The sequence below is a fragment of the Zosterops lateralis genome, assembly GCF_965231275.1.
Source record: "Zosterops lateralis genome assembly, chromosome: 10".
NCBI classification, from domain to species: Eukaryota; Metazoa; Chordata; class Aves; order Passeriformes; family Zosteropidae; genus Zosterops; species Zosterops lateralis.
The window spans coordinates 21,328,810-21,352,990 of NC_139770.1; the positions used below are offsets into that span (position 1 = coordinate 21,328,810).

Here is a 24,181-nt window from a genome sequence, read left to right on the forward strand (position 1 = left end):
CCCTCCCGAGCCCGCGTCCGTCCCGCTCCCGGGAGGGGAGGAGCCGGGGGGGCTCCCGGGGAGGAGCCCGGGGGGCTCCCGATGAGGCGCCGGAGGATGAACCAGCTGTACATCGGCAACCTCAGCCCCGCCGCCACCGCCCAGGACCTCCGGCAGCTCTTCGGGGAGCGGCAGCTGCCCCTGCCCGGCCAGGTCCTCCTCAAGTCCGGCTACGCCTTCGTGGACTACCCGGACCAAAACTGGGCCATCCGGGCCATCGAGACCCTCTCGGGTGAGCGACCCCCCCCCGCGCCCTCCGCATCCCCCCCGCGCCCCCCTCATCGCCCTCCCCGCCGCCCCCTCCCCGGGCATCTCCCGGTCCCCCTTTCCCTCCCTCCTTTCCCTCCTTCCCTCCCTCCTCCCGCCCCGGCTCTTCCCGACCTCGCCTCTATTTTTCGCTGATTTTTTTCTCCGATTTTATTGGGAGCCCCCGGGGCGCGGCGCCCCCCGCCCCGCCGCCCCGGCGCCCCCCGGCGCCCCCCGGGGACCCGATTACGAGGTGCCCAACCCCAACTCCCCGGGGGCGCCGAGCGGGGGGGGCCGGGGGCCCGGGGGTGCGGGGGGCGCGGGGACAGCCCGGTGGGGCCGGGGGGGGTGGGCTACGGTGGGATCCGATGGGGTGGCACGGGGTGGGACGGGATTCGGTGGGGGGATGCCGCCCTGCCCCATCCCGGGGGGATGCTGAGCGCCCCGCTGTCTCCGCAGGGAAAGTGGAGCTGCACGGCAAAGTGATGGAAGTGGATTATTCCGTGCCCAAAAAGCTCAGGTAACCCCGCGCCGTGAGCCCCGGGGTCCCCCGATGGCCGTGCCCGTCCCGGCGGGGCGGGGGGCGCTCCGGGAGCCGCCGTGGGGGGGGCGGGGGAGCCCCGTCGGTTTTACTTTCGCTCCGAGCGCGGCGGGCGGGGAAGGAGCTGCCGGCCCACGGCCGCGTTCCCACGGGCGGCCACCCCCGCCGTGCCCCCCCGGCCCGCGCTCCCCACCGCTCCCGGCCAGAACAGCCGCTCATTTAGCGGGAAAACACGAGAAAACCCCTTTCCTCCCACTTTCCGCGGCGCGGCCGGAGGTTTTCCCAGCGGCGCGGCCAGCAGCGCGCCCTTAGGGATATTATTTTTTCAGTCGGTAATTAATCAATTTTCCCTCTCCGAGCACCTCATCCCGCTTTATCCAGCCGGAGAACCCCAGCCCCGAGGCGGTCTGTGTTTAACGCCCCGCGCCGAGCGCGCCCTCCCATCCCCACCAGGTGCCCGAGGCCGCGCTGGCGGCACCCGCGTTCCGCAGGGAAAACAAACCCGGCACCGTGTGGCGTAGCCTCATCCCCGCTTCATCCCCCGTCCCCACCCCCGTCATGTGTCGGGATAAAAGGGAACAAAAAAACCAACAAAAAACAAAACCCCAGCGCCCGCTCCGGGCGGGTCATTCGGCGGCGCTCGGCGCGTTGGTTTGGGCCGGGCCGGGAGGTGGGACACGGATTTGGGCCGGGATTGCTGCGGGGGTATTAATTTGGAAATGACGGGGGGGTGGAAATGCTGTTGTGTAATTGAGGCTGAGGGGGGGGAACGGCTCGTGCCCGGCATCACGTGTGCCGGAGTGGGATCTCCTCCTGGGCAGCGATCACACGCTCCCCGCCTTCCGAAAAACCATCCAAACTGCCCCCCGGCAGTGCCCAGGTGTGAGATTTCTAAGCTAAGCCTCTGCAGCAGCCTCAGGGTGGGCTGGCGGTGACTTTGGAAGAGGGATGGAGCCAGAAATCGGGAGTTCGGGGCGATAGTAGGGAGCCAGGGCTCGACCTTTGCCGTGTAGCCGGGGATGTAAACAAGGAATTCATCTTTAAATTCTCCCTCAGGGCTGGGGTGCGCCTGCTTCTCCTCCCGAGTTTTAAAATTAGAAAAAAAAAAAAAAAAAAAAAAAAAAAAAAAAAGCCATCTAACCGGCCCAGAAATAAATACTGATTTATTTTACATCGCTCTGTGCTCAGCTGGCTCCAAGTTTTCTATTCCCAAGTTTCTTCCGATTATCGAGGTCTAATTTGAGCTGGTATCTTTTTATGCCCGGCTCAAAAAATCTACCCTGCTTTATATTAATATCCCCAGTTTGGGGGGCTGTGCCTTGACTCGGTAGGTTACAGATTTTATTTTTGTAATGTGATTTTTGACAGGGAAAGTTGCCTCACGTGGTCGTGTTTATTCCCCCCCCTGCCCCTTTAAATTTGTAGAAATTCCAATTTTTATGGTCGCGGTTGAGTCCCAGAGAAACGCTGGGATTTCAGGGAGTGAAATGGTAAAAGTCCCTCTGTTACTGAAATGAATTTGGGGTTATTTGGGCTGGGAGAACCCGAGCTGGGTTGGCTCTCACCCCTGGACATTCCTGCGTCACGGGGGTGTGAGGAGGTGCCCATGCCTGGTGCTTCCCTCCGTGCCCGACTTCACCTGGAATGCCTCATTTTTATATTAAAATCTAATATGGGACTATTCTATCCATTTATTTATATACATATAAATACATTTGGATAAGGAACTGGCTGGAAAACCCCTGGGATATCTGGCCACGTGAAATAGGGAAGGGAATTCCTCGAGGGGAGGTGCTGGCACAGGGGTTGTTTCTGTTTCTCCGAAGGCAGGAATTAAATGTGACAGTGGTGGGAAGGAGCCTGAATCCTGCCCAGTCCATCCATTCACCTCCCACCAGGTTAAAGTCAGCCCTCCTGCTGCCATCCCAGTGAGCTGGGCTCCTGTAGGAAGGATCCAACAGCTTTGCAATTGGTTTTTTTTGACTTTGTATATGTTGGATTGTGCCTTGGGCAATTAAAGAAAAAAAAATCACTTTATATTTTAATCAAGATTTTAATTTTTAAAATTATTTAAAAATTGATTTTAAACTCAGCAGGAGCAAGGAGTGTTTTTATTTGCTTGAAGGAATCCCACTCCAAGAGTATTTTGTTTTTGGAGTGTGGCTGTGGGAAAGCAGGAACATCTTCTCCCTTAAAGATTGGTTGTGTGTTCCTAAAATCTTAAAAAATATATATAATGGGAAAGAAAGATAGAAAAGAAGGAACATGCAAAGGAATATAAAGAAAGAACATTTTTTAAAAAATTAAAATGTGAAGAATGGGAAGTAAAACTCAGCTAAACCAGTGCTGACTTTTATGCAAGAATTGTATTAAAATGAGGAGTTTTAAAGGTATCAGAGCTCCAGTTTTTGTCCCCAAACCAGTCAAATTTTGGGAGTTTTGGTTGTGAAGGTGCCTTTCAATTTCTGCTTCTGCCATAATTGTCAGAAATGAGAAAGGAAAGAATGAGGGAGATGTGAAGAGCAGTGAGGGGAGCCTGGAAATCACTGTAATATTAAATGATTATATAAAAATACTTTATTATATCTAAAACTCGGGTGATTTTGCCCCAGATAAAGGTGGCTGGAGGGGGAGTGGTGCCGGTGCCTGCCTGAGTGGCTTTGCTGGCTGTGATTTTATGGCACTTTCTCCTGTTCCAATAAGAATTACCCTTAAATAATTCTCTTTTGAGCATCAATTCAATTCTCATTTCTGAGCGGTTTTGCTTTATTGATCATTTACTCATTTCCCTGTGTTTTTCAACCCAGAGATTCTGGTGATGTTAAAGCTTGGGATTAACATCCAGGCCCTTTGTTCTTTCTCTGGACACCCCATCTTTGCTTTCCTTATCAATAATTGCTTGTTGTTAGTGAGCTGCTGAATTAGCAGAGAGGAATTCCCGTGGCTTTGGCAGGAGAAGCCCCTGGAACCTCCCCACGTGTGTCTGGAAATGCACACGGGGAGCAGAAAATTGAATTTGGGGTGCTGAAAGTGGGGCTGCCCTCAGTCCTAGTTCTCTATCCTAAACCAGATACTTTTAAAACTTTTACTGTGTTACATATTGATACAAATTAATAATGCATGGTGGTGTGTTTAAAGTATTTGGTATCCTTTATGTAGATATAAATAAAAGATGTTATGTGTATAAAGACACTATATAAAAGGTACTTTTATATATATATTTTATATGTATAAAAATATATTTCTAATACATATTTTTCTATGAGATATATGGACTAGATGAGCTCTAAAGATCCAACCCAAACTATTTTATGATTCTATATTTATGTATATTTATATGAAGCATTTATATAAATATATTAAACTGCATAAAATACACAAAATATTCCTGTATAGTATATAAAACTTTATAAGACATATTTATGTACAAAAAGAAATTATATATATAAATTTTTTTATATAGACATACATATGAAGTTTCCAGGGCAGTGTTGGACACATCCAGGATGGGAAACCCCTCTCCTGCTGCCCACTGGATGTTTGCCCAGTTTCCCTTTAGGTCTGGGATACTTTTCCCAATGGAGCTGGCCAGGAGAATTCCCTCAGAGCTGGTCCTTGCCCAGACTCCAGTGCTGGCTATGGAGAGGGGTGGCACCAGTGCTGGTTTTATTTTATTTTATTTTATTTTATTTTATTTTATTTTATTTTATTTTATTTTATTTTTTGTTTTTGTTTTTGTTTTGTTTTGTTTTGTTTTGTTTTACATTATTTGAAGGTGTGGGTAAACTGGGTGGTGTTCGAGCTTTGGTTTTCTTTAGATTCCTTTCCATGGGGGTCTTTGCTTCCATGAATTTTTTGTCCCTTCTTTCCCCATATTTATTTTTCCCCATTTCCTTTCTCTGCTTTCTTTTTTCCCCTTCTTTTTCCTCCCATTCTTCCCCCACACACACACTTTTTTCCACTTTTTTCTTTCCTCCTTCTTTTCCCCCATTCTTTTCTTCCCATTTCTTCCCCCCACTTCTTTCCCTCTTTCTTTTTTCCCTCTTCTTTTCTCCCCTTTTCTTTACTCCTTTCTTTTCCCCTTTCTTTTTTCCTTCTTCTTTGCCTTTCTTCTTCCCCTTTATTTCCCCTCTCTTCTTTTCCCTCTTCTTTTCCCCTCGTTTTCCCCTTTTCCTCCCACCTTCTTTTCCCACTTCTTTTTTCCCTCCTTTTCCCCCCTTTCTTTCTTTTTCCCCTTTTTTCTTCCCCCTCTTTCTTTCTCTCTATTCTTTTTCCTATTTCTTTAACCCCTCTTCTCCCTCTCTTCTTTCCCTCTTCTTTTCCCCTTTCTTTTCCCCCTTCCCCCCCTCTCTTCATTTCCCCCTCTTTTCTCTTCTACTCTTCTTTTCCCCCTTCTTTTTCTCTCTCTTCCCCCTTTTTCCCCACCTTCCTTTCCTCCTTCTTTTTTCCTCTTACCTTTTATCCCCTTTCCTTCTTTCCCTTCCCCCCCTTTCTTTTTTTTTCCCCTTCTTCTTTCTCTCCTCATTTTTCTATTTTTCCCATTTTCCTTTTTATCCCTTCCCCTTTATATTTTTCCCCCCTTCCTTTTTTGTACCTTCTCTTTCCCCCCTCCTCTTCCCCACCCTCTTTTGTTTTCCCCCCTTAATCTGCCGGGGCGGTGACAGATGGGCCGCGGTTCCCGTCCATCGCTATTGTTGATCCATGCACGGGCCCGGAGCGCTGCCCGGCCCTCGGCGGGGGCTTTTCCAAACAGGGATTTTAATTCCTTAAGAGCGTCAGGGCAAAGCCCCCTGGCCGGGAGGGGAACTGGAGCAGCCGGAGCCTCTCCACGCTCCTGGCAACTGGTGGAAACTGGGGCAGCCCTTTAATGCTCATCCAGCGCTCACCGAGCCGCAGGATCCGCCGCTGGGTGGGCTCGGGCCACAGCAAAGCTCCTCCAGGAGAGCCCCAGCAGACCCAGAAAATATAAATAATAATGAGCAATCACAAATCCAGCAGCCACTTCCTTTCCTGCCCGCTCAGGGGGCTGTGGCTGGCTCAAGCTCCGAGCTGCTGGGTCTGGAAAATTCAGCTGGGACAGAGTTTGATGATGGGAATCTTTTTTTTTGTAGATGTTTTCTTGCCTGGGACAAACATGTCATAAAGCAGGCAGGGCCCCCACTGGGTTTTCAGCATATTTTCCCTTTGCTCTTTTCCCCCAGTTCTCTTGAAAACTGGTTTTTATGGAAAACAGGAGGTGACAGAGCATGTTTTCTCTGCCCTCAGCACTGACCTGAGGTGGATGGTGATAAAATCCCTTTAAGCTTTATTATAGTAAGATATTACAAAGCACGAGTAGGAATAAAGTCTGTGCTTTTTAGGGCAGAGAGTGGTGAAGCCATCTCTTGTATTCCACTATATTAATTATATACCACTACATATAATATTTCTATATTTTTGTATCATATAGCAATATAATATTATATTACGATATTATTTTATTATTGTTTTATTTTGTTGAGGTTTTGTTATTGCATTATTGAGCCTATATTTAAGCCAGCTCATTTCTAGTTCCCAAATTCTTCTGGGAGACAAAGCCCCTCTGTAACTTCACCTTGACTAAGTGATGGGGATGCATGGAGCCAAACAGGGAAAATCCAGGAAGGTTTTGTGGATGTTGGGCAGGGAGTTGGTGGCTCATTCTCATTTCACAACTTCATGACATTTTTATTCTTGTCCTTCTGTGTCCCTGGATTTCGAGGAGGTTATTACCCACTGTTTCCCTAGAAGCTACAGGAGGGCAGGAAGCCATGCTGGGAAAGGGGGGATGTGCTAAAACCCCCTCAATCCTCCTGATTCTGGGGAATAAACCCCAAGTTTTATGGCTCTTCTGTTTTACTGCAGGATTTCAGCAAGTGCGGGTAGCAGGCGCAGGGCAGTGGTGATGCTGGCAGGGTGTGGATGGCTCCAGGATTTCCATCCCCTTTCCCTGCAGGATTGTGATGCCAGCCCCATGATTCTGCTCTGATGGATGCATGACAGGACACACAGCTCCACCCTGGATTATTTCACCAGCCCACTTTACCTCCTCACTCACTGTTTCATCCTGGCAGCTCCCGGTACCCAAACACTGCTCTGGGGTGGAGGAAATGCTTCCTCCTCGAGCTGCTGGTGAACAGGACTAGTTTGGGATTTAGAAGGGAAAAAAATTTAGAAGGGAAAAAAGCAGGTGAACCTGATTTCTCCAGCCCTTGAAGCTGCTGAGGCAGTGAGGTGGGTGTGTGGAGGTAGAGAAGAGCCAGAGGGATGCAGCTCTCCAGGTTATCTCAGGGCACTCACTACAGCAGGGCCAGTTGCATTACACAGTTGAGTGTTTTTCCCCCAGCTGGTTATTATGATTTATTTCATTCTTTAAATCCTCACCAGTCTGCTGCAAAACAGGGTGGGTGAAATGTGGCTGTCGTGAGCTCCTGTGCCGGCGTTCTGTGTACCTTGCAGTCAGTCCCTGGGGTTTGGGAGAGTGGGGAAAATGAAACTAAAAGAAAACCAGAAATCAAAATTAAGGGGGTTTCTACCACAAAGTTCTCCTGGGAGTGATGTTGGAGAAGAATGGCCCATGCCCCAGCCCTGGGAATAACTCATCCATCCGTCATGGCTCCAGATGTACATCCCTGAGTCCATCAGTGATGACTGTGTGTGGTCCAGCACTGCTTCAACCAGGTGTGGAATTACAAGAGCCATAAGCACACCCAGTAGGAATAATAACCTTATCTTAAATGCTGAGTGGTGATGTTGAGCTGGTGGGAATCCTGCCCACGGGAGCTGAAGCCTCAGTGCCTTTTGGGTGCCTTTAGATGCTCTGCACTGGTTTGGATGGATGTTGGAAGTGGGAACATGCTGAAGTGGGGTTATGTGGCACCTTACTGTGATCCTTCTGTTTGGGTGTTTTGGGAGGTGGGCCAGGAGGGGCCAGGCAGCACCTTGGGAGACCAGGGCTGCTCTGGCATCTCCTCTGGCATCTTCCTTGGCAGTGGAGTAGGGAAATTATGGCCCTGGAGCAATTCAATTCAAGGCAGGGCTTTTCCACGAGTGGCAAAGAGACTGTGTACAGCTGCTGTGCTGGTTTCTCTTGGATATCCCCTATGTCCCCTGGGCTCCTGGGCTTTGGTGACTGGTGGGCTGAGCCAAATGAACCCCAAATGGAGAGGGGCTCCTCCACGGTCCAGCCTGGGGCATCCCTGTGATTCCCACACTGGGAGAGGAGGGTGGCTGTGGTGATGCTTTGGCTTGGAGCTGAGCAGTGGCACCTTGGCATGAAGGTGCCCCATTGGTTTGGGTCTGGGAGGTGATAGAGTGACTGGGCAGTGTGTCCAGCTCTGATGGTTTGAGACTCACTGAGATTTGTTCAGGCACTCTGGCCCTGCAGCGTGGCATCCGTCATCTCAGGAGTGAGATGTGGCCCTTGGAGCAGGCAGGAGCAGTGTCCTGGGAACTGAATATCCGAGCAGGACCTGGGCATCTTAAAACAGACCCTCTGGAAAATGCTGTTGAATTTTAACAATGAAACAATCCCATTTTCTGGAGGGGTCCCTGTGGGATGTTTATACTGGGAACAGCATTGGCCATGGAGGGGTGACAAGGGCAGGAGAAGGGTACAGAGCAGGATCATCATTGCCAGGGTCCCCCTTAGGCCAGGTCCTCCTTCCTGGCTCCTTCCTGGCATGAGTGGGCATGGCTGGGGATGGAATAGGATAAATCCTGCTCCTTCCCTCGCAGGGATTCTGGGATTCTCAGCTGTGGAATCCCCGGTGGCAGGTGGGGACAGGAGCCTTTTCCTGAGCACACTTGCACAATTGGATGCCAGCACAGGGTTTGTTGTCCCACTGTCCATGGCTGAGCAGCCTCAGGAGATGCCAGGTTCCCTGGTGGTTTCACCTGCTTGTCCATGGTCCTTCTTATGGGGTGAGCTGTGGGATTTGTCTTGCTCTGACAGCCCACAGCTCAAAAAAACATCCTTTTCCCTGCTTTTTCCTCTCTGGCCCCAGTGTCTGACCCCAGACAACTCGAGAAAAATCTTTATCTGCCAAAATTGTTGTCAGGGGCTCAGGGTTTTTCTGTCCAGTGAATTGTGAGAGCAGGGACCAGAGCTGGAAGGTCTTGTTTCCCAATGGTTGAAAATTCCTGGTTGTTGATGTTTTTCTTCCACCTCCTCTTGCCTCCTTGTCCTGCAAGATTTGGCCCAAAGCCCCTGGGTGTTTGTGGCCATCCAGCTGGGGCTGCTTCTCTGTTCCCATGGAATTCTCAGGCTGGTGGGGCTTGTCCTTCCAAGTATCCTCCTTGAACTCATTCCAGAGAAAAGGAAAACTTCACAAAACCAGCTTCCAGCTGCTGCTCAGCTCCTGAAACCTGGCTCTGTGTGTGGGCATGGTGTGGCTTGGTCAGGAAAGCCATCCCTGACATTGGGAGGGGTGGTCCAGCTGTGCTCTGCTCAGAGCTGGACCAGGTGAGAACACAGGACAGTGCTGTGGTCAGAGCTGCCTGACTCCAGGCAGGATTGGGAATGCTGATCTGGGTGCCTTGTGGAGGAGCTCATGGCTCAGCTGGATCCTCCATGGATTGGGCTGTGTCAGAGATTCTCACTGCCCAGGCACATCTTACAGCCAGGCTGGGGAGATGTCTGGGGGCTGTTACCTCTGGGAAGCCTTGGCAATGCTTCCTCTGCAGCCATAGGCAGGTTGGGAATGAAGCCATGGCCAGTTTGGGAATGAAACCATGTCCATCTTGGGAATGCAACCATAACCACTTTGGAAGTTGTCTTGGTTTGGAAAGACAGGTGTCTGCCAGGGAAAAGCCAGAGATTCCCTTGGAACGAAGAATGAAAACCTTCTCCCTCTGAATTATTATAATTTTGAAATTAAGGGGCTTTCAGGCAAAGATATGGGAATAGGAATAACAGTTTTTTACTAGAAATAGTAAAAATAAAAATGTAGTAGCACAAAAAAGCAAACAAAGAAAAACCTCTGACAGAGTCAGAACACAACCTGACACCCTGTTGGTCAGGGTGTTGGTGTCAGTCCAACCAAGTCCTCCTGCAGTGACAGATGTGGTTCTGTTGGAGCAGAGATGATCCTGTAGGAGGGTGTAGTTTTCCTCTGAAGGTCCAGTGGTGCTGAGATTGGTTTGGTCCTCCTCTGGGAATCCAGTGCAAACAGGCTGTGCTGGTGCTCTGAATCCCAGGTTTGATCCAGGTGGGAATGCTGGGCTCCTCCCCCTGGGTGGAGCATCTCCCCATGGGATGATGGAATTGTATCAGCCCTGCAGTGAGCCTGGATGGCCCATGGACAGCAGAGATCCCCTGGAAGAGATAAGAACACTGCCCCACCTGGTTTAACAGCTGCCCATTAACAGAAGACACCCACCCCAGAGGTAGAAGAGATAAAGAAAAACACCTCCGCAATCGGTTTCAACAGATGGGAATAGAATACATACTTTTAGTTACATCTTGCATTGCAACCCAAGACAGGAGTGAACTGTGTTGTCATGTGAGTTTGGAAGTGCCACTGGATGAGGTTGGGTGTGTTTGCCATCTCCGAGGTCAGACTTCCAAAGATATTTATTTGGGTTTCCCCAAAGAAAGCAGCCCCATGTTGCTGGGAGGTGGAGGCCCTCAGCTGGAGGTACTTTTGGAGAGCTCCCCTCAGGGTATGGCAGGACTGGCCAGGATGGGGCTGGGGTGCTGTTCCCACCCAGCCATCCAGCACAGAGCAGTGTGGGCAGGGCTGTCCACGCATCCCTGTACGGTCATGACTCTGCAGAGGCTCCTTTCAGGAGGTTTCCTTGGAAACCTTACAGCCAGCATGAGGAGGGAGCATTCCAGAGACAGCTTCAGCCCCAGTGGTGACCGGGGGAAAGCTGGGACAAATGGCTTTCCCTGGGGATGAGCTGCCCTGGTTTGGTGTGGGGAAGGGGGATGCTTTGGAAAGCTGTCAACAGCTGCTGCCTGATTCCCAGAGAGGCTTTTCCCTCTGCTGTGAGGTGCCTGCAGACCCTAACCCAGGGCTTTGTCTTTGCAGGAGCAGAAAGATCCAGATCCGAAACATCCCTCCCCACCTACAGTGGGAGGTAAGAAGTGGCTGATCCCAAAAACATTCCGTTCATCTCCTCCAGCAGGACATGGTCTGCACGTGGGCCACCCTTTAACTTCCTAATAACTGCAGGAGGGAGCATGAACTGGGCTCCAGCTCCTGCCTGCTTTTGGGTGACAGAGCTGTAGGCCAGCTTTGAGTGCTGGGTCAGCTTTGGGATGATGGGATGCAAGTGGGTGGAGGCATTGGAGCAGTAGGGTGGTGCTGGAGGGTGTTTGTGGGTGGGGTGGGCTCCTGCCTTGCCTGCCTGGGGCCTCACCTGCCTGGTTTGCTGCTCTGTCCCCAGGTGCTGGATGGCCTCTTAGCTCAGTATGGCACAGTGGAGAATGTAGAACAAGGTAAGATGGTGCAGCGTGGTCCTCATCCCTGCAAAAATCCCAGCACTGCTCCCTAGCTCTGCCCAGGCTGCAGGAAGCCCACTGAGATGAAGCCTAGTTGGATAACCAGACCAGCAGCACTGGTCTGAAATGGGTTTTGGACACAAACCCTGCTGGTGGAGGTGGGGCCACCTGCCCAGTGGTGGGATGACATGGGTCATCCATCCACCATCCCTGGGAATGCTCCTGGTCCCTGAAAAATTGAGAAAAACTGTTATCCCTGCAAGCAAAATGAGCTGAGTGTAGCTTGGGATCCACTGGTGGTCGGGGATGTCCAGCCTTGCATCCAGCTTTGGATCCAACCCAGTCCTTGTGCTGGGGGAAGCACAGCAGTGCCCAGGTGTGCCATGGGACAGGCATCTCCCTCCCCCATCCCAGCTGTATCCCTCTCTGGAGCATGCCTAGAGCAGTGGTGACACCTCTCCCATCCCTGCTCCAACTGTGCTTCTCTTGCTCTCTGCAGTGAACACAGACACAGAAACTGCCGTTGTCAACGTGACCTACGCGACCAAGGAGGAGGCAAAACTGTGAGTGGAGTTTGTTTTGGTTTGCCCATAATTTCCTACCACACCAGCTTTCCCAAGGAATCCCAGGTGTCTTCCAGGCTTCTCTTAAGCTGTCCCACCACTGGGCTGTCTTCTGCCTTCTCCCCCAGCATGGCAGGTGGGGTAGTACAAATTAGAGGTTATTTCAGAAGCAGAAGTGTGATTCCAAACAAAATGTTTTTTTCCAGTCTTGTAGAGACTTCAGCCCTGTGCTGGAGCCAGTAAGTAGTGAGCTTATTATTATTAGTGGCCAAGAGCAGATCCCAGGCCACAAAGAGCTTTTGTGAGTCCATCTGTTGGTGGACATTCCACCAGCTTCTCACCTGAGTTCACCCATTGATAAGTGAGGACAGAGATGGGGACAGTGATCTGCTAGTCCAGGAGGGCAGAGGAGAATCCTTCTTGTGCCTCCAGCCTTGTCTGGATGTGCTGTGGACCACAGATAAAGATGATGTGAGTGTTTTAGAATCATGGAGTCTGATCTGGAAGGGACCCATGGTGATCATTGAGTCCAAATCCAGGTCCTGCACAGGACAGCTCCAAAAATCCCACCATGGTCCTGAGAGGTGTGGTAATAAAGGAAGACAAAGAGTTTCCCCAACACAGCAGTGCTTGATTCTTTGAGATAAGAGCCATTTTTGGATGTAGGAAAGGGATGGTGAAGTTGCAGAAGTCCTCAGAGGATGTGGAATTCAGGCCTGGCAAGGAGCTTCTTGTGATTTGTCAGTAGCCAAAGTGGGATGTGGTGGGAGCAGGGAAAACTGAAGCCAAGCAGAGTCATGGCTAAACATCAGTGCTGAGGAGGGATTGGGTCCAGGTGCTGCCTCCCAGCCAGGAAGGGAGTTGGGGTTCCCAACAGAGGGAGCACCACGTGCTGCATCCTTCTCCCTGGAGCAGTGGTGGTCACTCCTCGGAGCTGCTCTGTCACCTTTTCCATGTCCAAAAAGCCTGTGAGACCATTCCTATGCTGTGTAGTAGCTTCTGGCAAGGACTTTGCTCAGCTGAAGGGGCAGGTCCCTGGGTTGCCATCCCACCTTTGCTGGGGGAAAAGTCATGTGCCAGCTTTGGCATGACCCACATGGAAGGGGATGATGTCCCACCAGGTTATGGGGCTTGCTCCTCATGGGAAAAATGTGGGGCTCTGCCTTCCCGTGGCCACCTTACCCAGACTGGGGAAAGAGGGTTGGGAAGGGCCCATGTTCTACATGTGGAGGGGAAACCATCCCTGAGGAGCCCCTCACCACCCCCTGCATCTCCCTGCCTTGCAGAGCAATAGAGAAGCTGAGTGACCACCAGTTTGAGAACTATTCCTTCAAGATTTCCTACATCCCGGATGAAGAGGTGAGCTCCCCTCCGCCCCCGCAGCGGTCCCGCCATGGGGGCCACTCTTCCAGGGAGCGGGGCTCCTCCCCGGGGGGCTCCTCGCAGCCCAAACAGCTCGATTTCCCACTGAGGATGCTGGTGCCCACGCAGTTTGTTGGTGCGATCATAGGAAAGGAGGGCTTGACCATAAAGAACCTTACTAAGCAAACCCAGTCCAAGTAAGTACTTCTGATGGTTTTGTTTCCTTCCCTAGGGTGCTGTAGGTCCCAGCTCGGGTTCTCCCTGCACTGGGGGCTTTGGAGTATTGGCCACTGCTGATTTCTTGGGGTGCAGCCTTCAGGGGGTGGTGGCAGAGCTCAGGTCCTAAACCATTCCTGCTGGCCAGGGTGGTCTGGGTGCGGCAAGAGGGGGATGCACACTGGAAAAGTCCTGGAATGAGTTCCTAAAGCCTCATGAGAACAGCTGGGGATGAGGCTTTAGGGAGAAATGGCAAATTTGGGGATAAAATCCTAGAGGTGAATCCTCAGTGCAGTGGTCTTTGTTCTTGGGATTTGCTCATCCTGCAGCATCCCATATGGGCTAAGAGCTGTTGAGGGGAACGTGACACTGTGGGAGCACTGCCATGAGAAGGATGGGCTTTCATAACTGTTTGAAGCCTTTTTTAGCTATTAATGTGTTTATTTTTGAACTAAAAAAGGAAAAAACCCACAAAGTGGGGTTGTCTTGCCAAAGTTTTCCATGTTTCTCTTGTTGCTGTTCTCCTGATCTCACTGCTCATTCTCTGCATGGTTTTCCTGCATGGTTTGCTCCTGCCCAGGTGTGTTTGTGCTTAACCCAAAGCTGTCTTCTCCTGTGCTCATCATCCTGAACCTGGTGATCCCATGGGACATGGGACTCCTGTCCCAGAGCATCCTAGTTCTCAGAGGAGTTCTTAGAGGCAAATCTTTGGCAGTAGTGTGGCTGGAGGTAGAAAGACAAGCCAAACCCTGGTGCAGGGTTGGCAGGAAGAGGTTTGTACAGAAAGGGGGCAGAGGAGTAGGGAGAGGAGCTCTTGGAGCCTGGCTCACCCCAGGGTGTGGCCACCTGGTAGCTATGAGCAGATCCTGGTTGGCTGCAAGCCCTTCTCCAGGTGAGTCCTGGTGGGATGAGCAGCAGGTGTAGCTGTGTCCTCACCACCCAAGATTGGAATTTGCCCTGTCCAAGCCCTGAGCCTAGCAAGGAAGGTGGGAAAGCGCCAGTTTCTCCCAACCATGAAACCAAATGCTGTTGCTTGGAGCAGTTTCTGCCACTGAATTGTCCCTCCTTGTGGAGAGGCTCCCTGTGCCTGCCCTGAAGACCCTGTGCCATGGAGGAAGTCTGTGCTCAGTCCTCTGCCCTCTCCTGCCCTACACACAGTGAGGCACTACCTCTGCTCAGGCTTGGGTGAAGGGGACCTCGAGAATCCATCCCAGGAAGTCACAGGAGCCCCTGTCCTACACTCTTGGGTGTCATCCCACAGTCTGTCCCTGCCCAGGCCACCCTCATCCACTGGTGTGATGATCCGAGGGTGACATCCCTGGCCCCTGCTCCTCCCCAGAGCAACGTCAGGTCCTGGATTCCTCTGGTCACATTGGATTTCACCCCTGGTTCCACACACAGAGATCCTGAAGATGCTTCTGAGCCCCAGGAGACAAAACTGTCCCCAGGCTGAGCAATCTTTCCATGAAGGAACCCAGACCAAGAACCCACTCCACCAGGTGACCTTCCACAGCCCTTGGAGCTCCATGAGGAGAGGATGATGGCTACCCAGCAGCCATGGGACCAGGATAACTGTACAGGCACACTGTACTGTCCACCTGGAGAGGCCTGTCCCTCATGGCAACCACTCCCTGAAGCATTCCAAGCCTCCTGTAAGGTGTCTTGGAGGCTTTTCCTGCTGCACTGTAGGCAAACCCTGTCCCCCCAGCCCTGGTCATCCCTCTCTGCAGCATGTGGTGATGAGGTGAAGGTACTGAAGGTCTCCTTCTCCATCCTCCTGTTGGAAAATGGAACAGTTCAGCAGTGGCACTGGGATGTGCTGGGAGTTCCAGAGCTCTCCCTTCCTCAGCTCTATGGGGTGGGATGTGCCTGAAAGCAGTGGCCCCTTCCTGGCATCCTTTCTTCTCTTTGGCAAGTGAGCTTGTGGCTGCACATCCAGACGTGGGATGGGTTGGTCAGCCAGGAACCTGGCTTGTGCCCCTTTCTGAGGCTTGTCCAAGGTCCTCATCACCTCGGTGCCTCCATTCAGCACTTCTGTGGCACTTGGTCCCTCTCTGGCACAAAGGCTCAGCCATGTTCTCATCTCCACCTGCCTCAGCTGCTTGTGGGTCCGAGCTGCCTGGCTCCCATCTGTGGGGTTTGTTGGGATTCCTCATCAATTCCTGGTACCTTGGGAGCATCAGCCTGGTCTGTCATTGGCTCATGTGGCCGTCATGACAGGGTGAACCCTGTCCCTGTTGAAGGGATGGCAGCAAGTGTCCCTGTACCTGCTGGGAATGGATGCTCCAGGCCAACCTGAGGGACCTCCATGGCTGAGAGCACCGACTGAAGCCACAGGGGATATGGAGAGATGGAGCCTAAAAAGGGAATCACACTGTCTTCACTCCCTATTCAATGCTTGGATGGAACCACTCTGGGGTCCCTTTGGAGCGAGTGGGGTGGGCCCTGCCCTTCTCTCAGGAAAGGCTCACCCATCTGCTGCCCTTCCACCATCTGTGCTCCAACGTGCTGGCTCTTGAGCTCCTGGAAGAGTTGACCTGTGCAAACCCACCCGGACCCTGCAGTGTCCCCGTATGGCTCTGTGTGGTGACTCTGCCCCACAGCCCTTGGCTTAGCATGTGCTGCAGCACCCTGGATGATCCCATCGGGACAGGACCTCGGAGACACGGCCGGAGGGGACCCACCGGAGCTGAGTGCTGGCAGCATTCTGGAGTGGCTGAGCTGCCACTACCACACCTGCTCAGAAGATCTGGCCCTGGCTGCAGCAGTGACAGGGACACCAAGGTGGTGGCCGATGGCAGGACGGGCGCACGGCATCACCCTCCGGTGGGAAGAGCGCGCGGACTGGCGCGGAGAAGACAGAAAGGTCCTTGCCCCTGTTGCCCAAGGCGCATGGTTGAGGTGCGGGAGTCTCCTACCCTGCTTTCCTCTCTCCCTCTCTCTCAGGGCTTTGCCAGGTACGGTTGAGCGTGAGGAGCGAGCTAGAGGCCGTGCCTCCTCCCGCCATGAGCTGAGGGAGGACCAGAGGAGTAGAGCATGGTCCCTGCCGGTGCGCACGGGAGCCTTCTGGTCTCCCCTGGAAGGGCGTGAGTACCAGCGCTGTTGGTGCCGGGTGCCTCCGTGCCGTGACAGATGCTGCCCACGGGTAAGTGCTCTCTGTCCCGAAGGACGTGGCCGCTGGACAGCCTCGGGTGTCGTGCAGAGAGAGGCAGAGGTCGGAAGGGCCTCTAATCCGGTCTCCTGCTCCAGGCGGGACTGGCGTCAGGGACGATAGACCAGGTTGCTCAGGGCTTTGTCCAGTTGAGGATTTGTTCTGCCCCCTTGATGCATTGGTTTGATGTTGTGACAGCCCCTCAGCTTCCAGGACCTCGGGTCCTACAGGCGAACATGGCCCAAATCTGAGCCAAACCACCCAAAACCAAACGCTGCCTGGGCTTGCGTGAGCCAGGCCATGGTAGATGCACCTGAGACCCAGGTTCACCCCAAAGCTTGAGCAAGTGCTGAAATGAGTTTTTCCTCAACTCCTGAGCTCTCAGAAAACCTCTGTGCAGCACCAGACCCATCTCAGGGGCTCCTCTCTGCTGGTTGTTTCCCACAGGGTTGACATCCATCGGAAGGAGAACGCTGGAGCTGCTGAGAAGCCCATCACCATCCACGCCACTCCAGAGGGGTGCTCGGAAGCGTGCCGCATGATCCTGGATATCATGCAGAAGGAGGCTGATGAAACCAAATCGTGAGTGCTCCTGGCTCAGCCAAAAGCGTGCTGGGAATTTGTCTGAGTTTGGAAAGACAGGTGTCTGCCAGGGAAAAGCCATTGGAATGGAGAATGTAAATCCCCTCCCTCTGAATTATTATCATTTTGAAATTAAGGGGCTTTCAGGCAAAGATGTGGGAATAGGAATAACAGTTCTTTACTAAGAATATTAAAAACGTAGTAGTACCAAAAAAAGCAAACAAACAAAAAAGAAAAAAAAAACACTGACAGAGTTTGAACATGACCTGCCACCCTGTTGGTCAACGTGTTGGTGTCAGTCCAATCCAGTCCTCCTGCAGTGACAGATGTGGTTCTGTTGGAGCAGAGATGATCCTGTAGAAGGGTCCATTGGTGGTGAGATGGGTCTGGTCTCCCTCTGGGAATCCAGTGCAAACAGGCTGTGCTGCTGTTCTGAATGCCAGGTTTGATCCAGGTGGGAATGCTGGGCTCCTCCCCCTGGGTGGAGCATCTCCCCATGGGATGATGGAATTGTATCAGCCCTGCAGTGAGCCTGGATGGCCCATGGACAGCAGAGATCCCCTGGAGGGAGGGTGGGTGGTGGAAGAGATAAGGAACACTGCCCCAACTGGTTTTAAGAGCTGCCCATTAACAGAAGACACTCCCCCCCACCCTCCTGGAGTTATGAGGGATGGGTCAGAGAAGAGATAAAGAAAAAACACCTCCCCAACAGGTTTCAACAGATGGGAATAGAATTCATCTTTCATTGCAAACCAAGACAGAAATGGTGGTGGTGGTCCTCCTTTCCAACACATCCTTAGTACCTGTGGCTGGAAATTTCTATGTTTCCTGACTCACTGGACCTTTAGATTTTATTATTTTAATCCATTTTAGAGCAGAAGAGGTTCCATTGAAAATCCTGGCACACAACAGCCTGGTGGGGAGGTTGATTGGCAAGGAGGGCCGCAACCTCAAGAAGATTGAGCAGGACACGGGCACAAAGATCACCATCTCCCCGTAAGTGTCTGTGGCAGGACTAGGGGGAATGGCTTCCCATGGTCAGATGGCACAGTTAGATTGGGAAGGAATTGTTCCCTGTGAGGGTGGTAGATTGCCCAGAGAAGGTCTGGCTGCCCCTGGAAGTATTGCAGGTCAGGTTGGACAGGGCTTGGAGCAATCTGGTCTAGTGGGAGGTGTCCCTGCCCATGGCAGAGGAGCGGAACTGGATGTGCTTTCACGTCCCTTCCAACCCAAACCATCCCATGATTTAATGATTCAGTGAAGTCCTGATGAACTCCAGGCCCCCCATTTCCGTCCAACATGGTAAAAGCAGTGCTGGACCTAAAAAACAGAGCAGCTGTGTCCTCCCATGTGCATTCCCTACCCCAGGTGGATGTTCCTCACCCCAACTGTTGGGCAGGGACAGGGGATGTGGCTCTCACACTGTCGTGGGGGGAACCCTCAGCTGTGGTTTGAGTTTTCCTGGGGTTTTTCTTGACTTGAAGAAAGGACATAACCATGTCTCTGGACTTTCCCGTGGGGCAGGCTGCAGGATCTGACCATCTACAACCCTGAGCGCACCATCACGGTGAAGGGCAGCACGGAGGCCTGCTCCAACGCCCAGGTGGAGATCATGAAGAAACTGCGCGAGGCTTACGAGAACGACATGGTGGCCGTCAATGTAAGCCCTGCCCTGTGCCCTGCCTGGTCCCCCTGCTGCAGGGGCCAGGGGGAAATCCAGAGTGCACCTCAGTGTGTCACAACCAGCCTTGGGCCTCACCCAGCACATCCACACCGTGTTGAGAGCTCCACTTTTTACACTTTTCTCTGTGTCTTTCCTCTCCTAGCAACAGGCCAACCTGATCCCAGGACTGAACCTCAGTGCTTTGGGCATCTTCTCCACAGGGCTGTCCATGCTCCCATCCACACCAGGGGCCCGAGGGGCTGCAGCTGCCACCCCCTACCACCCCTTTGCAGTAAGTGTGGGATGTGCCCCGTGTCTGGAGGGTCCTGCCAGAGCTGTTGGGTTTGGGTGGACACCGTAGCTGTGGGAACCACCTCATGGGCAGCTCTGACTCTTGGCCATTTGGGGAGGGTGCTCATTGCAGCAGTGAAGTGGAGAGGACAGGGAATGAAGGTGGCAACCTCCTGGGAATCAGCTGTAACCCCCTGGGATCAGCTGCAACCCCCTGGGATCAGCTGCATCCCTATATTATGCTGAGCTGGGTTTCACCAGTGTTTAAGGACTGGCTGTGTCCCAAGGGTGCTGCTCTCTGAAGAGAGCATGGAAAAGCCATGTAGGTGGTCTCCAGTCCTGACCCCAAGCCCACCACTGGACTGTGATGGTATGGGCTGGGTTGTGCCCTGTGGGTCTAGTCTTGGTGGCCACCAGAGCCCCCTGATGTGTCCCCCCAGGGGACAAGCTGCCCACCCTGTGCATCCACTGCCATCAGCGTGGATCTCTGCCCTGACACCCAAGGGGCTGTGCCTGTGGGGAGCCAGTCTCTACCCCACCTCACAGGGGAGGGCTCTCCTTGTTCTTGTGGTGCTGAAACCTGGGCAAGGATGTTCACAACCCCTGAGGTGACACTGTGGAGGGATGGTGCAGTGCTGGAAGAACAGGATGGCCACAGGATGGTGCTGGTGGAGAAGGTCCATCCCAGGTCTCTCAGGTGCTGTGGGCTGTCTCTGATAGTCCCTAAATAATTTATTCTGAGCTGTGGGTTAATTTACCTGTGCTGTTTTCTTTCCCTGGAATGGCAGCAGCAGAGTGGGCGGAGGAGGACGGTGAGTGCCTGGGAGGATGTGTGGGGGCTGTGGTGGCTCTGGGGGACTCCAAGGGGGTTGGTTGGTCACTCTCAGCCTGTGGAGGCTGGGCCTGTATCCACAGCCTTTGGGAGACAGCTGTGGGAATTAGTTATGGGTGTGATGGAGAGGAGCAGGACAGGTCTCCTGAAGGGAAGTGTTTGCTGTGGAGTCCTTCACCCCAAAGCTTTGTGTGGCCTTTTTCAAGCCCCCCCTGGTGAGGCCAGAAGGGAACTTTTTTCCTGATGCAAACATCAGCAAGACAAAGCCAAAAAAAACAGCAGTGGGGAGGGACTGGGGTTAACTGGGAGCTCCCATCCACATCCCAGCCTGGTGCTGTCCCACAGGCACAGGGTCTGTGCTGCAGCTCACCTTTGGATGTGCCTGCACTCTCCTGGAAGGGTTTCAGGGGATGAGGGGTGGTCACTGTGTCCCTTGTGTTGCCCATGATGGTGGCACACTCCTGGTGTCAGGTTGGGGGTGTCTGGGAAGGGGCTGGCACCTTGAGGACATCATTGGTGTCACTGACCCTCATTTTCTCTCCCACCACAGGGCTCCTCAGCCTATCTGTCGAGTCTGTACGGAGCGCCCCCAGCTGGCGCCTTCCCCCATCAGCACCCTGTAAGTTCCCCTTCCCCAAAAGTACCCTGGCACCTCCTGCCATGAGGTCTCCCTTGGGCACCTTGTGGGAAGGCAGGCAGAAAGCAGGGAACGTGTGCCAGGACCACAGCCTAACCCAATAGAACCCAACTCATCCCAACCTCCTCAAGCCTGGACTGCTGGCAGGGAGAAGCAATCTCCTGATCCAGCTGTTCCCCTGACCCTCTGGCTCTTCCCTGCCCTTTCCAGCTGCCGGAGCAGGAGGTCGTGAACTTGTTCATCCCAACACAGGCAGTGGGGGCCATCATTGGGAAGAAGGGGCAGCACATCAAGCAGCTGGCACGTTTTGCTGGTGCCTCCATCAAGGTGAGCAGGAACAAGGGACTGGGCCAGGGCTTTGTGCCTCAATTTCCCCTTCCCACTGCTGAGGGCAGAGAGAGGAGCCCTTGGTGAATGGTTTTGCTGCCCAGATTAATAGAAACCCAGTCCTGCAGCATCCTGATTGTCAGCACTGCTTGGGTAGGGGGTGTCTCTGCATGGGGGGTGTCCCTGCACAGGGGCACATCCCACACAGGGGAGATCTGGCCAAGGAGAGGTCACACTCACACTCCTTCCCCGTCCCTCTGCAGATCGCCCCAGCAGAAGGTCCAGATGCCAGCGAGCGCATGGTGATCATCACGGGGCCCCCTGAGGCTCAGTTCAAGGTGCGCTGGCCACAGAGTGGGAGGCTGGCTTGGGGACATGGGTAGGGGCAAGGTGACAGCATCCCTTGATCACCTTGACAGCAAGGTGACAGGTCCCCAAAATGCCAGGGGGGCTTCTCAGCTTGGGACCACAGTTTTGGTGCTGCCAGACATTGGCACATCATTGCCTGCAGGCCACCTCCAGGATGCTGTGTCCCTTTTGTGCCCTCTCCAGGCCCAGGGGCGAATATTTGGGAAGCTGAAAGAGGAAAACTTCTTTAACCCAAAAGAAGAAGTGAAGCTCGAAGCCCACATCAAGGTGCCTTCCTTCGCCGCCGGCCGCGTCATCGGCAAAGGTGGCAAGACGGTAGGTGGGGTGTGTGGGCTCCACCTGCCCTGGGAATAGAGAGCTGGACATCCCCTATCCCCCATCACCTCTGTCCAGGTGCTCTGTGATATCAGTGATATCTCAGTCCCAGCCCCATGTCCTGGGGGTAGCTCTTGGCACCATCCCAAGGGGACAGACAGGGTGTGAGGCACAGCAGCCTGGTGCCATGTCCTGGCTCAGAGCTGGGGCAGCACCAGTAGGGCAGGATTTTGGCTCTTCCCCAGCAAAACCTGTGTCTCTGTTGTTTGCTCCAGGTGAATGAACTGCAGAACTTAACAAGCGCAGAAGTCATTGTGCCGCGAGACCAAACCCCGGACGAGAACGAGGAGGTCATCGTCAAAATCATTGGGCATTTCTTTGCCAGCCAGGTAAGGATTGGCCATGGCTCTCCCAGCATTCCCAGTTTTAGGAAAGCCACCAAGCACAGCATCCCCTGAGCTACTCTGAGTGGTTTCTGTGCACCCAGGATGCACTGAAGGGGATGTTGGCTGCATTAAAATGAAAGATTGGCTTGATTCAGCCAGAATCTGTGCCTTGGACATGGGGTGGGAATTGACTCCTGTATCCCACCTGGCTGCCTCTACCCAGGCTGGGTTCTTGACTGCAAGGGCATGGTGACACCCCAAAATTGAGGCTCTTGAATGATGCAAGAACAAGCCAAACCCTTGCTTTAGCACATCCGTATTTATCAGAATCACTCCCGTGCTTGGCCTAGTGTTAAAAGCTGTGGGGCTGTGATGCTGTTGTGCTCTGCCATGCCTACACCCATCTCTTGCCCCCTCCCCAGACTGCCCAGCGCAAGATCAGGGAAATCGTGCAGCAGGTGAAGCAGCAGGAGCACAAACACGCTCAGGGAGCCGCGGCCTCGCAGCACAGCAGCAAGTGAGGCTCCCCCTCCAGCACTGCCCGACGAATGTAACCCCGTCACTGCCGGAGCCCAGCAGGGCAGGGGACAAACCAAAGACCCCCCGAGCCCCCCGGCAGTGCAGACCCGGGGCACGGGGGGCTCTCTCCATCCCGCAGCTTCCGCCTTACTCCATCGCCTCCCCCTCATCAGTCGGACTAACACAGGCAGAGAGAGGTGGTTTTTATTTTGGAATTCTCCCCAGACCTGCCCATTCCACCCCTGAGGAGGAGTTGCCCGGCCTGGGGGGGCCGCGGCACCCGTTAATTTAGAATTAATATATCAGTAACGAAACTAACGCCGATTTTTAAGTTTTGTAAGGTTTTATTTTTTAACTCACTTTTTAAAATTTTTTGGGGGAGGGGGCTGTTTGTTTTTAGCAAAAGCAGGCTTTTCTAGAGGTTTAATGGCAGGAGCTGGTTCATTGGTTCTCTAATGCACCGCAGAGCAGAGCTGTAGGATCGCCAGCAGGGAAAAAATACTAAGTAACTGTTAAAAAAGCGGTTTCTGAAGGGCTTCGAGAAGAGCAGGGCCTGTAGGAGCCAAGAAAATTCCTCATGTAGGAATTATTCCTCTCCTTCATACACCTTTTCTTCTTTGCTTTGGACTCCAAAAGCAGGGTTTGCATCCGTTCTGTCCCCCCTTTCTGTCTGTCTGTCCTCTCTCCATCACTGCCCAGCACTGACATCCCTGAAACACAATGGGCAGCACCAGCCCTACCCCACTTTGGACAGGGATCTTTCCCCAAAGATCCCTGTTGCAGGGAGAGGAGGGGGAAATGGGTGAAAAAAATGGATTTATAAGAGGTTGTCAGCCTGGGGCTGGAAAACCCAACCAACAAAATTGGCTTCAAATGAAAAATAACCCAAATAACCCTCCTGACACATACACACACACACACACAGAAAAACTACCTCAGGTTTTCGTACCTCAGCACCTTGCGCTTGTGTTGCCCTTTTAGAGATTTTTGTATGCCTTGTAAAACTGATAGTTGGAGCATTTTTTTATTTTTGTAATAAAAAAAAACAAGTTGGAAAAATGATCTCGACCAAGTGAGCTGCGAGGTGGAAGAAGGAAACCATCCCCTGTGTCCCAGAGCTCTTCTGTAGTCTCCTGCAAGCCGAGAGCCAGTGGCTGTTCCTTTGGAGAAAGCTTGAGAAATGGTTAAAAAGAAAAAAAAAAAGGGAAAAATAAAAAAAGCCAAACACACACACACACAAAAAAAAAGAGGGTTGAAGCAAATCCAAGTGATGGATGGAAGTGGTGAAAGCCAACGGGCAAGAGCAGGGATGGGAGTGGAGGTGCCGGTGCCAGCACCGCTCCCGTGGGCTGCGGATCCGCGTTTTCCTCTGCTGCAAAGTGTTCTGTGAACACCAACAAAAAAAGAGAAATATATCCAGCTAACCAGAGCCTGAGCCTGCTCTCTGTTGCTTTCTTTGGGGTCCCTTTCGGTGGTCATGGCTGGGAATTCCCAGCTGCCAGGGAGGGAAGGGCTGGATGGGTGGTTGTAGGCATTGCCAGGTGTAGTTTTTCTCAGGGAGCTGGGAAGTGTTGCCATCATGAAGCCACCTCTCCCTCCCTGCACATCCCTGGATGGAACATCCAGTGGGGAAAGGCACCAAATGGGGCTGGGATGGCCTTTGGGGGCAGGGCCTGG

General features: G+C 52.9%; 1 protein-coding gene across 3 annotated transcripts; it reads left to right on the forward strand.

The window, feature by feature from the left end:
• Window positions 1–24,006, forward strand: IGF2BP2 (insulin like growth factor 2 mRNA binding protein 2). Of its 3 annotated transcripts, XM_083868586.1 has the most exons (18): window positions 1–271; window positions 745–805; window positions 10,879–10,927; window positions 11,237–11,288; window positions 11,791–11,854; window positions 13,141–13,213; window positions 13,346–13,413; window positions 17,031–17,165; window positions 18,039–18,161; window positions 18,690–18,825; window positions 18,992–19,120; window positions 19,908–19,931; window positions 20,502–20,570; window positions 20,799–20,915; window positions 21,179–21,253; window positions 21,468–21,599; window positions 21,875–21,988; window positions 22,408–24,005. In XM_083868586.1, the coding sequence occupies exons 1-18, from the start codon at window positions 82–84 to the stop codon at window positions 22,504–22,506; spliced, it is 1,710 nt and encodes a 569-aa protein (XP_083724712.1). In that variant the 5' UTR covers window positions 1–81; the 3' UTR covers window positions 22,507–24,005. The 3 variants fall into 3 exon arrangements, with proteins under 3 accessions (XP_083724712.1, XP_083724711.1, XP_083724710.1); XM_083868585.1 differs by having other exon boundaries at window positions 13,141–13,413; window positions 19,911–19,931; window positions 22,408–24,006; XM_083868584.1 differs by having other exon boundaries at window positions 13,141–13,413.
• Window positions 24,007–24,181: the final 175 nt, after the last annotated feature.